This window comes from Tripterygium wilfordii, chromosome 10 (genome assembly GCF_013401445.1).
Source record: "Tripterygium wilfordii isolate XIE 37 chromosome 10, ASM1340144v1, whole genome shotgun sequence".
NCBI lineage: Eukaryota > Viridiplantae > Streptophyta > Magnoliopsida > Celastrales > Celastraceae > Tripterygium > Tripterygium wilfordii.
Window position 1 is genome coordinate 822,296 of NC_052241.1, and position 16,071 is coordinate 838,366.

The 16,071-nt window shown below is 37.0% G+C and overlaps 5 protein-coding genes and 1 non-coding gene across 6 annotated transcripts; 3 read left to right on the forward strand and 3 right to left on the reverse strand.

Moving 5' to 3' along the window:
* Positions 1 to 1,986: 1,986 nt before the first annotated feature.
* LOC120007531 (F-box protein SKIP14-like) lies at positions 1,987 to 5,980 on the forward strand. Its single transcript, XM_038857812.1, has 2 exons — positions 1,987 to 3,930; positions 4,398 to 5,980. The coding sequence occupies exons 1-2, from the start codon at positions 2,767 to 2,769 to the stop codon at positions 4,962 to 4,964; spliced, it is 1,731 nt and encodes a 576-aa protein (XP_038713740.1). The 5' UTR covers positions 1,987 to 2,766; the 3' UTR covers positions 4,965 to 5,980.
* A 479-nt stretch (positions 5,981 to 6,459) lies between these two features.
* On the reverse strand, positions 6,460 to 6,627 carry LOC120007070. Its single transcript, XM_038857236.1, has one exon. It carries the CDS (start codon positions 6,625 to 6,627, stop codon positions 6,460 to 6,462), a length of 168 nt encoding a protein of 55 aa, XP_038713164.1.
* Positions 6,628 to 7,214: 587 nt separating this feature from the next.
* LOC120007868 (mitotic spindle checkpoint protein MAD2-like) lies at positions 7,215 to 8,896 on the reverse strand. The gene is made up of 7 exons (XM_038858338.1): positions 8,613 to 8,896; positions 8,480 to 8,495; positions 8,249 to 8,379; positions 7,981 to 8,101; positions 7,785 to 7,888; positions 7,563 to 7,684; positions 7,215 to 7,446 (listed from the first exon to the last, which is right to left on the reverse strand). Exons 1-7 carry the CDS (start codon positions 8,683 to 8,685, stop codon positions 7,390 to 7,392), a joined length of 624 nt encoding a protein of 207 aa, XP_038714266.1. The 5' UTR covers positions 8,686 to 8,896; the 3' UTR covers positions 7,215 to 7,389.
* Positions 8,897 to 9,686: 790 nt separating this feature from the next.
* Positions 9,687 to 10,540, reverse strand: LOC120006958. Its single transcript, XM_038857084.1, has 3 exons — positions 10,455 to 10,540; positions 10,296 to 10,384; positions 9,687 to 9,975 (listed from the first exon to the last, which is right to left on the reverse strand). The coding sequence occupies exons 1-3, from the start codon at positions 10,482 to 10,484 to the stop codon at positions 9,828 to 9,830; spliced, it is 267 nt and encodes an 88-aa protein (XP_038713012.1). The 5' UTR covers positions 10,485 to 10,540; the 3' UTR covers positions 9,687 to 9,827.
* A 660-nt stretch (positions 10,541 to 11,200) lies between these two features.
* On the forward strand, positions 11,201 to 11,274 carry TRNAV-AAC. The gene has a single exon. It is a non-coding gene; the product is annotated as a tRNA-Val (tRNA).
* Positions 11,275 to 12,739: 1,465 nt separating this feature from the next.
* Positions 12,740 to 15,922, forward strand: LOC120006813 (glyceraldehyde-3-phosphate dehydrogenase, cytosolic-like). Its single transcript, XM_038856903.1, has 12 exons — positions 12,740 to 12,867; positions 12,970 to 13,002; positions 13,092 to 13,192; positions 13,290 to 13,405; positions 13,519 to 13,618; positions 14,070 to 14,216; positions 14,298 to 14,358; positions 14,463 to 14,560; positions 14,709 to 14,851; positions 14,953 to 15,036; positions 15,339 to 15,428; positions 15,583 to 15,922. The coding sequence occupies exons 1-12, from the start codon at positions 12,864 to 12,866 to the stop codon at positions 15,629 to 15,631; spliced, it is 1,026 nt and encodes a 341-aa protein (XP_038712831.1). The 5' UTR covers positions 12,740 to 12,863; the 3' UTR covers positions 15,632 to 15,922.
* Positions 15,923 to 16,071: the final 149 nt, after the last annotated feature.

The following is a 16,071-nucleotide window of genomic DNA, read 5'->3' on the forward strand; positions in this document are numbered from 1 at the left end:
TTGCCCCCCCTAACACGTTGTCAAAACATTAAGCTTCAAGATGTGAATTTAATTTGATGCTTGTGCAGGTTGTCTTTTGAGGAATATTTTAGGTTAATGAAGGATTCCTTGGGAGACAACAAGACATAAGTTGATAACAGTACGTAGATTCTTTTACCATCTTTTTCGTCCTTGTTAATTAAAAAAAAAAAAAAATTCAAACATCCCGTAACAGGTAGATGGGAAAACTGAATCAACGGCATTAAATATGTGCTTTACTAGGACACGAAATCGTAACTCATAAAGAACTCGACGAAATTAAGAAAATAAAAGGATAATTAAGAAAAAATATGTTTATAAAAAGAGATTTTTTAAAAAAAAAACTTTATATGTCTGCTAGAATATTTGAAACACTTTAGGTTAAAGTTATCATCTAATGAAAATGGAAGATAAAATATTCTGATCTTAGTGTAGGATGGATTCCTATACTAATGGATAATAGATTCACTAATGTTCATAAAACTCTCATGGGCAGCAATAAATTCAGTCCAATCTAGTTGTGTTTTTTTTTTTTTTTAATACAAGGGAAGACTCGAACTCAATACCTCTACAAGATATCACACATACGAGTGGAGGTGGATTTGTAGTTTTATCACTGGGGGGCGGGGCTCCAGTGGAATTTTGAGATTTTTTTTAAAATATTAGGCTTTAGGTAAGATTCTTCAGTCTAATCTAGTTAATCGGATGATATACTATTATTGTTATTATTATCATTATTATATACAAATTCATCTTTATATGTTAATTTGAAAATAATCATATCTTAGTAATGTAATTTTTACTCTAAACAAAATTATTTAAAAAAAAAAACATAACAATGGGGCATTATTTAATTTATTCACAAAAAAACAATTATTATTATTATTATTATCGAATCTCTTTAATATAAAGCAATTCATCATCAATACTGCTTCTCTAAAGTTGTATGATTGTGATCAAACAAACTTATAAGTGTTTGGTTAACCTCCAACTGTTACAATTAATTAATTTCTCACCTGAAACTTGTTTCCAATATTTTATAACTTTCCAAGGCACCCGGAATATGAATTTTGACATAATTCAAATAAAAAATAATGATGTTATTGTTCTCCAATTTTTGACCTATTTTACCTAATTTTATGTGGCATGTGTGATAGTTATTTATCATAAATATACATGTAACACCCATTTAACATCAAAGATTTCACATGAATTAAGAGTAAAATGAGAGTTGTAAATTGAGGGTCTCCAACTTTTTTCATAAAGAAATAAAAAAGGAAAATATTGGAAAAAGGAGATTTAAAAATTTGTTGCCCTTTTTGTTGAGCATCTCTAGAAAAGGACAATTGAGTACTTGTAGATTAAGAACAATATAAAAGGATGAATAGTAAAAGTACCTAAAAAGAAGTCTTCATCTTGCTTGGCAAGTTATAAAGACATTTTTCATTTTATAATTTAAAATATTAAAGGTATGAGTCGGATTTTTATTTTATTTTATTAAATGTAGGTCCAATCGGTATTAATAGATATTTCAATTATCTTAACTGTTTTATACACGCACAACATAATTTTTGTTCATCATGTAAGATATGTGGAGGTCACAGATTTATTTTAGATAATGTACGTCAAACTCTCAATAGTTAAGATAATTGAAATACGAATTGTTAGAATTTTTATCATTTTCGAGATCCAAAACAACGCAAGGGCTCACTCACTCATGCCCAATCTTTATCCTCTACATGATTTCCTGTCCGATCGATCAGATATCGAGCGGACTCGAAAGCACCGCGTGATTCGGAGAGCAGCTCCACCCTCCCGCCACACCTTAAACCGTAAACGGAGAGAAGAGAACTCAGAGTAGCCAATTTTTCACCCGACACGTGTCAGTTTCACCGATTCCTTTTAGGTTTTCTCTTATTTTTCCATCCGCAGAATTTATTTTATTTTCTACAGTGTTTTTGTTACCCTTTATATGCCTATTTTTCTGTTTCGCTCGCTCGCTCGCGTTTCTTCTTCGAACTTGGTTGACAGACTCCCTGTCCTCACTATTCGGATCGAATTCCCCAAACCAGAGAGAAAAAGACCAAAAATCCGTTCTCCACCTCTCCCAAGATTCTACCTTCCGAGTGCTTGAAGAAGAATCAGAGAAACGAGAAGGAAAGGCGAGGTTTTGCTTCTGTTTCTTGGTGAGGATTCGATGCCGGGAGACTCTATTGATTGGTTCTCTGGTCCAAATTAGGGTTTTGGGTTGAGTGATGATTGTGGGTTGGATTTGATTTGGTTATCCCTGATTCAGGTCACTCTTTTATTCCTTTTTTTTTCCCCTTATCGTATTTGATTGATTGCAAGCCCTAGTTTGCTATTCTAGATGGGTTAGGAATAGGAAGAAAATTAAACAAAATTATTGTTTGGTTCTTGTTGTGTAGATAAAATCTAGATTGACGATTCCTCGTTCTTTTCCTTTTCTTTTGATTTGATTGTAGCTGATCTTACGTTCCGTTTTGGAAGAAACTCCGTGAAATTTTTGGTTGCGTCGTTTTAGTTTGTCATCCGAAATTGAGGGTTTTCTTGGTAGATCCTTCGTTTCCCTGGTCTTCTACAATCTTCCACTTGTTCCCTATTTTTTTCTAGGTTTACGTTTCATTCATTACTTCCAAAGAATACGTTTATTTTCCTCTTCAACAAAAAAAAAAAAAGATTAGACATCTGGGGTTTGCTTATCATATTGTATATATTTTATAGAGAATAATGGCCTTGAATTTTTCACATCGACCCATCTTTCCTGCGCATTTATCTGAGGACAAATTGGCTTCGTCTATGAGAATTGCGAATGGGTACCTTGTGGACGGCATCCAAGAGAAAGCTGAGGAGTGTTTTGACTATAGAAGGGACGGGGCTGATAGGTGTGGGTCGCACGAGTCCGTTTCCAGCGACATTCTCGATCTCTTGCCTTCAGATCCCTTTGGCATGGATATGAGTACCACTTTTACTGCGATAACTGGTTGGCTTGAAGATTTGGAGGTGGACTATGGTGGTGGATTTAGGAGGAATGATGTGGGGACAGGTGATGGGGATTATCAGTTATATGCTGGACTTAATTTTATATGGAGTAATGCAATGAAGTATAGTGTTTTTTCTGCAAACATGGGTTTTGATGAAAAATTAAATGTGGATGGTAGATGTAGTAGCAGGTGTTTAGAGGAGAAGCAAGCAGAGGATGCATTGCTAAGTCACGGTGGTGTCGTATCTGCTTGTAATGTGGATTGTATTCTGAGTTTGGAGAATGAAACTAGGGTCAATAAAGATGGGGGTTTCTTGGACTTTCAGAGTAAAGAACTTGGGCCATCACTAGGTCATGATTGTGTCGGATCAGCTTGTAATGTGGATGACATATTGAGTATGGGGAATGAAACTAGGGGTAATGAAGATGCGGGTTTTGTAGACTTCCAGAGTGAAGAATTTGATGCAATACTAAGTCATGATGATGTTGTATCAGCTTGTAAGATGGATGGCATTTGGAGGTTGGGGAATGAAATCAGGAGCAGTGAAAATGCGGGTTGTGTGGGCTTTCAGACCCAAAAAATTGGGGAGTGCAGTGGAGTTAGTTTGGCTGATGATGATGGAGCTCCTCATCCGGCTTTGCATTATGCCTTTGCCTATCTGGGTGTGCGAGATCTTCTTGCTGTTGAAACAGTTTGCAAAACTCTGCGTGATACAGTTCGAAATGATCCTCTCTGCTGGAAGAATATTCACATAGCTCATCCATTAAATGAGAAGATTACTGATGATATTCTTTTGGAATTAACTAATAGGGCTCTTGGCAAGCTAGAGAGCTTAACCCTGGTGGGATGCTCAAAGATTACTGATGATGGTCTAAAACGTGTGCTCGAAAAAAATGGAAGGCTAACCAAGGTTAGTTGAATCCTGCAACTTGATTTTATTCTTTAATCTTTTTTCTTTTATGTTAAAGCCATAATTGGTGCACAAGCATTGTCTTTCACTTTTGGTATATTCCATTAGAGTTTAATTAATTTCCTTATGTTGTCTTTCCGGGACTGTTAATTTTTTTTTTTTGGGTTGCATTGTTCTTAGTGCTCTGTGTTTGGGGACTTGTCAAATTTTCCCTTGGAAGTTCCATACGTCACAGATTTCTATCAGAAGTCCTTACCACTTAAGGCCATGAATGCTTTTATTATTTGTTATAATTATTGAATTTATTAAATAATTTATGACTTTTGCGTTTCGCGTCTTTGAAGCGTCCGCTTTGAAGCCAACCAATCTATCTCTGTTGCCTTGTATGGTATTAGGCTATTAGCTAATGGTAACTTGAATTAGTTCTATATGTTTCTTAAGCTGTTTTTTTCCTTACCTTGATGCAGCTATGTGTGCCTGGATGTACAAGACTCAGTATTGAGGGCATAGTGACAAGCTTGACGGCATTTAAGAATGTTGGTGCTCAAGGAGTGAAGCAATTAAGGATTGGTTGGATTTATGGTGTCACTCAGAAGCATTTTGAAGAGCTGAAGTTGTTGTTGGGCATAGGTAGCACGCAGCAGAATTCCGACAAGCTGCGTTTCTATCACAGGGGGAGCATGTACTTGTCCTATGAGAATGATTGTCCAATTGATATCGAAAGCTGCCCTATATGTCAGAACCCGAGGCTAGTTTATGATTGCCCAGCGGAGGGTTGCCTGGGAAAGAAGCACACTACTCAGGTGTGCAGAGCATGCACAATTTGTATACCACGTTGTGCTCAGTGTGGTCGCTGTATTAATGACAGTGAATATGAGGAAACCTTTTGTTTGGAGTTGCTTTGTTCAGCTTGTGGAAAACAGCTCTTGGATTGCCAGGAGAGGCATGACAGCAAGAATGGTCTTTCCGGGCCACCTGCTCTCGATGACTTGAGCTGTAGTGTCAGAGACTCAGAGTTCATGGCTAGAGGCTAATATCTGTTCATGTCTTCTGGTTTTACCTTATGTTGGAGGAATGCATAGTTTGCTACTCAGACATCTGCAAAAATTTTGATTACCCTTGTGAACTATTGAATTCCCCATAATATATTGTTCTACCTTCCGAGTCAGCTGAGAGTCAGCTTCTGCCTTTGGTAGTTCCAGCTGAGGTGTCCTTGCACTTCTGTTGAAAAAAAAGAGACAAAAATAAAAAGAAATAATATGTTCTTGGAAGTAGTGAAGGCTGCCATCTTCAGTATAGTGTTAATAACAAGGGACATGTGTAGCTGCATTTACTAGAAGTCCTGCGAAGCATACATTGGTTTGCTGGTAAATGTTGGGAACCAACATGTGGATGTACCTGGAAGTGGTCGCGATTTATTCGTCATTTTCTCGGCAGGATGAAGTGGCTAGGCTGCTCGTCTGTTGTATTATAACATAATTCATCTGTCCGTATTTGTCCATTGAAGCAAGCATAGTCTTTAACTTGTCCCCAATTGTACGAGCTACATAATTCTGTGTGGCCTGATGAAATTGAAGGACCAGTCATTTGGAGTGCAAGTTTGTCTGCTGGGCTGTTGTTAGTGTTGTGAGTAGCTCGCATTGTTGTGGATAAAGTTGACATGGGAGCGTTGGACATGTGTCTTACAGCGCTAATGTTTTCCTGCTGATAAAGATGGTTGCTTCCATTGTCAGAATTGGGCTACCCAATCTGCATAGTTCTACGAGTAACAATTTAAGTTTCCTTCCTCATTAATTGGTTTCAACTCGTACTTGTGCTATGCTGCTTCATTTCATTTAAGCTTTTATAGGTGTCTCTTATGAACACCAGACTGCATAATTCTTCTCGATAGAGAAAATAAAGGATGATGCTTTGTGGATGCTGTAGTTTACTGTTATGTCTTAGTGGTTCATCACTACATGTATCATCTATAAATAATGTACTATTTTCATTACCAGGGTGATGCCGTCATGAATGAGATGGTTTTCAAATGGTTGCAGTTTTTGTTACATGATGTTGAATCTTGTTTCTTTTGTTTAGTCTTGTTTATACTCTGCTGCCAAGATTTATTATATGATAAGCAGCAGAGATTTAATATTTTCTGATTCATAGAATTCTGCTGCTGGAATCGTCACATACGACCGCTGAAAGAAGTATTGAGTTCTTATTTTGAGCTGCATTGGTAATTGGTTTCTTGATTTTCTTGTTTAGATGGTCGGTTGGGCTGCTAACTGGTTCTGCCCTTGCTGCCTAATATCATGAGTAATATGATAGTTGCACGTATATATTATTTAGTTTCTTGAATGACATTGTTTGATCAAGTAAGTGAAGGAAAATCACATAACTACATGAACAGAAGGTTTTGAAGGTTGATGGGTTGATGTTTGTAATGAAAGAAAGAGGTCAAGTATCCATTATTGAATCATAAATGAGGAGACGACCCTGGAATCTGAAACAAGAAGGATGACAATGGACCCTATTAGTGATTGATTACTTCTGAGATCTCTTGCCAATCCCTTTTATCCATTTCAAGCTTAACAATGTCTTCCCAAACTTGCCTTTCCCATCCTCCTTCTTGTCGTTGTCGGAAGCTGGCTGAGGGAGAGGGTCAGGATTTTGAGAATCCCACTGATCAGCCCAGGATGGTCCAGAATCCATCTCTGCTAATCGTTGCGTTATCTCGTCTGCATTGCCTTGATAATGAGTCCTAAAATGGGCAGTTTTAATTCGTCTACGTTAACTGGCATATGCTTATTTTAACTGTAATGTTGTGTTGCTTTGGTTGTTAAGAGTTGGGTTATTTTGGGTGGATAGCTGGGGAGAGTTGACCGTTTAACTGCCATTTGCTAATGATAGGCATTGCTTTAAGAAGAACTATGCAATTTTAGACTTTTTCTCAACCAAAATGCAAAACTTTGATTCATAAAAATTCAATCAATCAAACTTATCCTCAATTTGGGCGTGTGGCAGTTGGGATTCGATCGGTTTGTTGTTGGATTCTTAACCGGGTTCCCAACAACTTCATTCAAGTTCCATAACATGGCCTTCCCAGATGAATCATGGTCTCCTAACTGCTGACCAGGGCTGCTGGATTACCTATCAGAATGATTTTGGACCATGAATTGTTTCTGGATTATCCCTTCCTTTCACCTTCAGTGCTAAAGTTTGACAAGAGTCTTTAAATGGTTTTGGCAGGCAGCACAATCAAAAGACTTGTGACAAAGCAATTTGTTCTGGCATCAAAAGAGCACAAAAGCTGAAAGATTAGTAGATATTTATGGACACTTGAAAATACGCAGATTTGTTCTCACAGAAACACATCAATCAGAGTCAGTGAAATCATACAAAATGTGAATAAAAAGATTCACAATCTTTGCTCTAGTCGAAGAGAAACGCAGGCCGCTGGAAGAAATGTCAACCTTACTCCTCATCCCATTCATCATTCTTGTAGGATACAAGAGTGTCAACCTTGTGGATCTGTACAACCCAGCAAATAAATCAGTAACAAAGTCCCTAATGAACAGATAAGAAGACACACCCCCAACTAAATGCCTCAAATCATTTCTATTAAAAATGCTCTTCACAAAACCTACCTTGGTATCAAAAGAATGCAACTTCACCATTTGTGGATTCGCAATCAGTTTCGGGTCACTCTCAATCCAAGTGAATGGAACTGCAACATCTTTATCAGTGTATGCTAGCACATCAAATACACCTGAGAAAACAACACAAGGAAGACAAAACAAACTTCAATCCCAGAATTATTATAGCAAAACCAATCTGAAAACAGGTTCAAAAGCTTGTGCTTTTCTTACAAGGTTCATCAAGGCATGGCAAGTAAGTAATGCTTGAAGCAATTTGTCGCATGATTGCTTGTATCTCTCTCATAATTTCTTTGTCACTCTTCTCCCTTGACACACTGAAATCACATGACTTCATCAGAAAAACCCATAAATCCCTAAGAACACAGGAAGACTCTAAATCATGAAGATAGGCAATTATGAAAATTACCCCTTCTCGACAACCTCTCCATCCGTCTCAATGCTGAAGTTCCACCTCTCCAGAACCTCATTGGTTCCTTTGCTCATTATCACAAGAACAATCCTCTGCAGCTTCCCCTCTTCCAGCCACTCTGCAGAATTCGAGACACGAGCATTTTTAGTCATCAACTCTAAATGCCTATATTCAATACCAATTTAACTTCTGTTAACTTTCTTTTTCATAACTGACAAACAGGACATGAAAGGAAAACCAATGCATATCAAGGTGAAGCATTTACCAGACAACTGAGCGTTCAGGTTGGCAATGAAAGATTTGACACCCTCATCTTGAGTAAGCAACATGGGAAGCCCATATTTCTTCAACTTCACAAAGCTTTCTTCTGGATAGACTCCGCGGTTATAAAGAATACTGAGAAACAATTCATCGAACACCTAGTATTCACTTTCTAGACCCACAAATCCTTCAAAATAAATTAAACATAAAATAAATAAGAATCCCATAGTTTTACCTGTTTGCAGCGTAACCTGAAAAGGGTTCAATGAAAGAGCAAGAATCAGCCAAATTTTCATAAATCCCAATCTACCCATACAAAGAAAATCTGAAATCAAATCGAAGAGGGAGATAAAAAGCCTTAACCGTACCAAAAAATTCGCTCACAATCGCAGCAGAGCCTCTAAGAGTGATTAGGTCTTTAGCAACCGTTCTCGATGCCATTTTGATATTATCTTTCAGTTGTGGAACCCCACGGAAAAGAAGACTATATATAATCGTCTATCCTTCCGAAACCAAAAGAAAAAATGAAAGACGAGAGAAGAAGAAGTCGGCGATTTCACTGAACCGGAACTGGAGTCAAAGAGAGAGAGAAGGGTTTTGGCGGATAGGTTGTGTTTGGGAAGATACTGCGGGATTTAGGGTTTGAATTTGTTAGTGAAATCGACGGTTCAGGCGCAAGTGGCGAGTTAACGGCTAGTTCTGGTTTTTCAACGTAAACATTTTAAATTTGCTTTCAACGGTAAGAAAGATTTCAAAACTCCGCTCGCACACAGTCGTGGGCCCCAATAACAAGTAAGCAACATAGGAAGTCCATTTGGGCCTCTGGATCCGTGGCCTCCTTGGGCCTTTTCCATTTGATCGTTAGATATAAATTTTAGATTCTAGAAAGCCTTTTTTTTTTTTTGAAAGGGATTCTAGAAAGCCTTTGAATCCGCATGAATCCATCATATTCATGAATTATTGAGGAATTATAGACCCCGAATATCCCATTTGAACTTTTTTTCCTTACAGGGACAGGGGAATGGGAAACTCGAACCCGATACCTCTATGAGATACCACACACATTAATGTCATTTGAGCTGGTCATGGTTCTCCCCATTTGAATACTTTTTTTTTGAAACAGAGGGGATAAGATTCGAACCCATGATTTAAAGGGTGGGTGATCCCTACATACAATGTGATTGTCGTTCAACAAATGGCTCACTTGCCCCATTTGAATGGTCTAATTCCACTCTTTTAAATAATATATAGTACATGAAAGAGATTCCAAAGATAGAAGAAAAAAAAAAACAAAAAGATTTGAGGATATTTGTTAATATTTGGTTTCCTTTTGAATCACATTATCAGATTAACCCATCATCTTGACAACAATCTTCAAGATCAAGCATGATAATCAATCGTTCTTTGAACAATCATCAAGAAAAATGAGGATCAAATTGGAATATGATCTTTATTAATCTTCAAAAATCTGCATATATATTCATAAAATTGAACAACATACATGCACAACAAAAAAGCAGAATCGAAAAAAAGCAAATTATATAAGTTGTTGATCATCGAGCATCATCATCAAGGTCAAAAGTTTAGTTTGGATCGGTGAAGAATCCGTTGAATTTAGGCATGATCTGAGTAGGTCTATTGCGGACATACTTCCTCAGACCATGCTCTGCATATCTCTCTCCCTCTTCAAAGTTGTCAAGAACTCCTGCTGCTCTCTTCTCCTTCATTACCCTATACATATCACATCAAATCTTACATTCGTTAATTTCATTTGATCCTACATACATGCATACGTGTGTGTGTATATATACATATACATATACATATATATATATAGTATATGTTAGGAATCCCTTATGATCGAAAAGATTTGAGGATTCAGTATTGTTTATAAGGACAAGCCCTCCCCACTCTATCAACAAGATCTTAATTTTTTCTTGGCTCAAGCACTATTAAGTAAGACGGTCCATAGAGGAACAAAACCATGTGGGCTCGATACATTCACGGGGGCCAATAAACTCATATGGTGATAAGACTGTATATGTGTATACCTGACTTCAGGATTGCCAGTGATGTTCCTAAAGAGTTGCATCCCACAGATTCCAACTGCCAAACCAACTGATGCAAACAGAGGATAAACCTATATATATGGATAATCAGCAATGACCAAATCAATGTTTCTAATACAAAAAACAATGAAATTAAAGTACCTCAGGCTTCAACCATCTTGAAGAGGCCATGATGTTAGAATCTGTGGAATTATTGAGAAAGAGAGAAGAGAGACAAAACAACCCCCTTCTTTCTTCTCAAACAAAAACTTAATTTCTTTGAAGTTTTACCTTAATTTGATCTCTTTTATAAGTACAAGGGATTGATAATTATTACCAACCTGGTCTCCACAAAATTAGGATTTCTTTCAATGTGTGTACAGTAATAAAATAAGGAAAAAATGTGGTCAACCTTGATCAATAACCAATCAATTGTTTTCCTATTTTTAATGCATTGAATGCCCTTATAACTGCGGCTAAAATCGGGCAGGTATAAGTAAAAAAAAAACAACGGTTATAAACTTTATCCACGATTATAAAACCGCGGGCTAAGCGAGTGTCGGAAGATTTTTATTCGCGTTTTTCTGAACACGGGTCAAGAAAATACTACCACATTTGTTATGATGTATTTACCGCGTTTAAGTTCACCATGTCAGCCAAATACTCATTAATTTTTTTAGAAAAATGATATATTACTTTACTACATTGATGCAAAGGTATAATCTTTGACAGAATTCCCAAACAGCCATTGAGTCGACCATGATTTTGATTTGAGAAGAACAAATAAATGAATACATCCAAGAAAGAAAGTTGCTTCACAACGTTTGAATACAGCACTGAAAAGTGAGCCATTATTTTTATTGAGAATACGTATTAGATAATTTAAAGTATAAGAATGAATAACAAATGGTTTCGTGGTGTAGTTGGTTATCACGTCAGTCTAACACACTGAAGGTCCCCAGTTCGAGCCTGGGCGAAGCCATATTGGGCATTTTTTTTGTGTATGGCATTTGATCCTGTTGGATCTTTTTTGTTGTATAAAATTCACACGACAGCGGTCACCAAGCGGTTACGTGTCATTCTAAGACACTGAAGGTCCCCAGTTCGAGCCTGGGCGAAGCCAAGGTTTTTCCTTTTTTCAGAAATTTTTTATTTCATGTATTGGGCTGACTGACGGCCTTTTTTGCCTTTATTTTTTAACTCATTGGGCCTGTTGGGCCTGTGTGGTTCTACAGAAGCCACATAACTTCTGTTTGTTGCTGTTTCAGTCTTTTTCCTTACTTTTTAATATCAGTATTTAGAAAAATAAAAAATAATAAGTACAATTATTTTGAATCTAATGATGTATTTATATATATGAATAAAATACTAAATTTATTAAATAAAATTCATCCTTTGAGAAAGTGTGTAAAATATTAATTTTTTTTTAAAAAAATCTTACATACTTTCTACTTATTATTTCTTAAAAATTTATTTTTATATAAAAGAAATGAGCAAAAGGAGGGAGGGGTTGTCCTTATTTCACCTATACTTCACCTAACTGCAGCATCACTCTCTCTGCCTCCTTTTATTTATTTTTTCTTATTTTAATCATTTGCATTATAATATTTCAAGCGTTGCCTACACTACCAAATCATTAAATACATATATATATTTCTATGGTGCCTTGGCAACAGGTTGGTGACTACTTCAGCTAAACATTTATGTTTCAGTTTAATATAACATCTCGTCAACAAAAGACAAATTATTTTTCAATTTCATTACCGAATATTTAAACATTCAAAGTTAATAATCCAAAATTGAAATTTATTTCATTTTGTTTGACTTCCATTAGAAGGCAAAAAAAAAAAAATTATTGACCAAGCAACAAAAATTTTTCAGAAAATAAATTTATTTTTTAAAAAAGAAAATTTGTTATTATGTAAGAATAATAAAGTCTCTGGCACCATCGGATCACGTTTTGAGCCTGATCACATCGCCAAAAGTGATGTCAGGTATCACGCTTTAGATGTCAACATTCCACCAAAGAACAGTTGTGGTTTATCTTTCAGTTTCAGACTTTTTTTTTTTAAAAAAAAATATTTATTATGGCAATGGATTTTTCAATTTTTAGACCAAAAATAAAAAATAAAAAAGGAGGATGGTGAAATAAAAAATAATGGATTTTCTTGAACGGATGATGCCATAATTTGACATGATCACCGGCCAACACTTCACGTATTCACCCATGCTCAGGCTCACGTGAGCTCGGGTTTCCATCTCTTCTGTCCATTTCCGGCCGTTGATCAAGTTTCATCTTACCACACCGGGCCCACCGGATAACGCATAAACGCCGAATTTGCCACCTGGCTCACCTTGATTCTCACGCCTTCGAGTGAGATCCAAATGCTCCAGCTAGCGCGTGACGTTTCCTTTTCTTGAGTTTTTTTTTTCGAAATTGTTTTGATTGTTATTTTCCAATTATATAAACTCGAACTTGGATTTCTCACTTTCCACTAAAAAACCTCACTCTCAACGCCTCGTTTGCTTCTGATTCGTCCTTGTTTCATCGTTTGATTCGCTTATCCTCCAATGGGTAATCGTCTCTCATTTCGTTCGATCTTCGTTTCTTTCATGTTTCAAAGCTGGTTTCGAGTTAGCTAATCTTTCTGATTTGAATGTGATTTGGTTGGTGCAGCATCTGACAAGAAAATTAAGATCGGGATCAACGGTGATTTTCTCATCTGTTTTTGATTTATTTATTTTTTGTGATTTTGTGTTGCGGATATGGATTTGATGATTTGATTTGAAATTTGTTAGGTTTCGGAAGGATTGGCCGTTTGGTTGCGAGAGTTGCTCTACAGAGGAACGATGTCGAGCTTGTTGCTGTTAACGATCCGTTCATTTCCACCGAATACATGGTAGATTTGTTAGGATTATCCTAGTTTTGATTCGATTTGTGTGTTTTTGTTGTATATTTATGGACTAGCTAATCGTTTCTGTTTGGATCTCGAACAGACATACATGTTCAAATACGACAGTGTTCATGGTTTGTGGAACAAGCATGAGTTGAAGGTCAAGGACGAGAAGACACTTCTCTTTGGTGATAAACCAGTCACTGTTTTTGGAATCAGGTACACCTACCCTTGCTATCATACATTTTCATCGCCATTTCGATGTATTTTTTTTTTGTGTTAAGAGATTATGTAGATCTGAGATCTGTGATTATTTTTTTGTGATTTTAAAGGAACCCTGAGGAGATCCCATGGGGCCAGACTGGTGCTGATTTTGTCGTCGAGTCAACTGGAGTTTTCACCGATAAGGATAAGGCCGCTGCCCATTTGAAGGTACCAATTCCAATTCCAATTCCATCTCCTGATTTTTGTTTTTCTTGATTTTTAGAAATATATTTTGTGTTTGTTTACATTTTTTGTTGCCAAGATAGTGGTCTTGGGATTTGGTAATGGCTGCTTTTCTTCCATTGCATGTCCATTTTCATCCTCGTAATATTCGGTTATAGTTCTGCCTTGGTCATTTTGCTCATCTTTATGGATTTATTTTTTGTTGCGAGATAGTCATCTTGGGTTTTGGTCATGGCAGCTTTTCTTCCAATATATGTTTCTTCTAATGCATATTATTTGCATCTACTTCACTTATAGTTCTGCCTTCGTGTGCTTAGCTTTTCGTTATAAATATCTTTGTGGATTCTGAAGCCAGTTGTATGTGAATCTGGGTTAACTGTTGCTATGGATCAGTCTTATTTTAGTAATGGCTGATTTCTATTATTATGTTCCTCAGGGTGGTGCAAAGAAGGTGGTCATTTCCGCCCCAAGCAAGGATGCACCAATGTTTGTGGTGGGTGTTAATGAGAAGGAATACAAGCCCGAGCTTGATATTGTTTCCAATGCTAGTTGCACTACTAACTGCCTTGCTCCCCTGGCCAAGGTAGATTGAATACCCGTTTTATTTTGTTCATATCTGCTACAGTTGTATCGTACTCATTATTCCACTGTTGCCTTTCTACAGGTCATCAATGACAAGTTTGGAATTGTTGAGGGTCTCATGACAACTGTGCATTCCATAACCGGTGAGCACCAGACATTTTATACCCCTGTTCTGTGCTTTATTTTTCACTTCAATGGTGATTGGAAGTTGGACTGGAATGAATTATTGTTGTATAATGTGACCCAGCCACCCAAAAAACTGTTGATGGCCCATCAATGAAGGACTGGAGAGGTGGAAGAGCTGCTTCCTTCAATATCATTCCCAGCAGCACTGGTGCTGCCAAGGTATACCCATTGTTTTGTATGTATCCAATAATTACTAGTTGTGCATATTGGTGTTATTGTTTGGTACCAATATCTAAATGAATATATCACTATGTTATTTGAGATACTTGACTAACTTGTGTAGTCCTATTTTTTGTAAAAAAAATAGGCTGTGGGAAAAGTTCTTCCAGAACTTAATGGCAAATTGACTGGAATGGCATTCCGCGTTCCAACTGTGGATGTTTCAGTTGTTGATCTCACTGTAAGGCTTCAGAAGGAAGCTACCTATGAGGATATCAAAGCTGCCATTAAGTATGTGCTCTTAATCCACGCTTTGTTTTGCTCTTAAAAGTTAAAACACTGCAATATCATTTATCTGTTTTAATCTTTCTGTTCCTCCTGGGACTGTGTAGGGCGGAAGCCGAAGGCAATCTTAAGGGTATCTTGGGCTATACTGAAGATGATGTGGTGTCCTCTGACTTTGTTGGTGACAGCAGGTAAGGGATATGGAGGAAATTTATTGTTTCCTTCCCTCACTGAGATTTGCCTTTGCTTTAGCTTGCTTGCACTAATGTGTTTGATGAAGTTCATTCTTAATTTGGTTGGCTATTTATATTTTGAAGTTGTAGCCCCCATTATTACATGAAGGTTGTTCAAAGGGACCTCTGGTTCCCCCATCAAAATCTTAATAAAGAGGAAATTCCAGTTTATTATTGGAACCAGCTGTCTTGGATATCACATTAGTCTTGTGTGGTGTGGTAGGGAGCTCATGTTTCCTGGTTTTGGGTACTTGGTGCAGGTCGAGCATATTTGACGCTAAGGCTGGTATTGCTTTGAGCAAGAACTTTGTTAAAGTTGTCTCATGGTATGACAACGAGTGGGGCTACAGGTAAATCCATGTTTCTTACATTTTTGGTATCTTACACTTGTATATAAACAAATCCCCCTTTAAGCTTGGATTTGTACTTGTCAACTTATATGATGCTTTCTTTCTTCCTGGGTGCCTTGCTAATTATCTCCATTGCTACGATGTTGTTTTGCAGTACACGTGTGATTGACTTGATTGTTCACATGGCCAAGACCCTAGCTTGAAGACGCCCTACTAAGTACTAATGAATGATATGATGATCGTTCAAGCTTATTTTCATATGTAGTGTTTTAATTTTGTTGAGGGTTTTAGGATGGGATGTTCCATCTTTAGAGAGAGGTTGAATAAAAGACCATGTGCTGCCTTTCTACCTTTTTTTTTTTTGGTATGTTTCAGGTATTTTATGCCTTTTTTTGACTTTTGCCTATAAAATTAACTGGGTGATCCCAGTTTCTGCCTTTCAGAGTAGTTTGAATTTTGAAATGCAAATTAGAACAGTGTTTCTACTTCACCCAGTGGACTGTTGTGTTGATCTCCCTTGGTTCCTCTTTATGTTCTTGCTATCTCCCCATCCTCTGTTAGCTGTGAAAGTGAGCTTTGGTCATGTAGGGCTTAAAAATGTAATGATGTTTAGCAGATTGCAATTCCCCTCAATTTGGAGTTC

Excerpts from the sequence above, each read along its gene's own strand:
- LOC120007531 (XM_038857812.1), top strand. The coding sequence starts at position 2,767 with ATGGCCTTGAATTTTTCACATCGACCCATCTTTCCTGCGCATTTATCT. Across the intron at positions 3,931-4,397 it reads AAAATGGAAGGCTAACCAAG|CTATGTGTGCCTGGATGTAC; the intron begins GTTAGTTGAATC and ends ACCTTGATGCAG.
- LOC120007070 (XM_038857236.1), bottom strand. The coding sequence starts at position 6,627 with ATGGATTCTGGACCATCCTGGGCTGATCAGTGGGATTCTCAAAATCCT.
- LOC120007868 (XM_038858338.1), bottom strand. The coding sequence starts at position 8,685 with ATGGCATCGAGAACGGTTGCTAAAGACCTAATCACTCTTAGAGGCTCT. Across the intron at positions 7,889-7,980 it reads GGAGAGGTTGTCGAGAAGGG|TGTGTCAAGGGAGAAGAGTG; the intron begins GTAATTTTCATA and ends ATGTGATTTCAG. Across the intron at positions 7,447-7,562 it reads TGCATTCTTTTGATACCAAG|ATCCACAAGGTTGACACTCT; the intron begins GTAGGTTTTGTG and ends TGGGTTGTACAG.
- LOC120006958 (XM_038857084.1), bottom strand. The coding sequence starts at position 10,484 with ATGGCCTCTTCAAGATGGTTGAAGCCTGAG. Across the intron at positions 10,385-10,454 it reads CAAGATGGTTGAAGCCTGAG|GTTTATCCTCTGTTTGCATC; the intron begins GTACTTTAATTT and ends CCATATATATAG. Across the intron at positions 9,976-10,295 it reads ACTGGCAATCCTGAAGTCAG|GGTAATGAAGGAGAAGAGAG; the intron begins GTATACACATAT and ends TGATATGTATAG.
- LOC120006813 (XM_038856903.1), top strand. Across the intron at positions 13,193-13,289 it reads TCATTTCCACCGAATACATG|ACATACATGTTCAAATACGA; the intron begins GTAGATTTGTTA and ends GATCTCGAACAG. Across the intron at positions 13,619-14,069 it reads AGGCCGCTGCCCATTTGAAG|GGTGGTGCAAAGAAGGTGGT; the intron begins GTACCAATTCCA and ends TATGTTCCTCAG.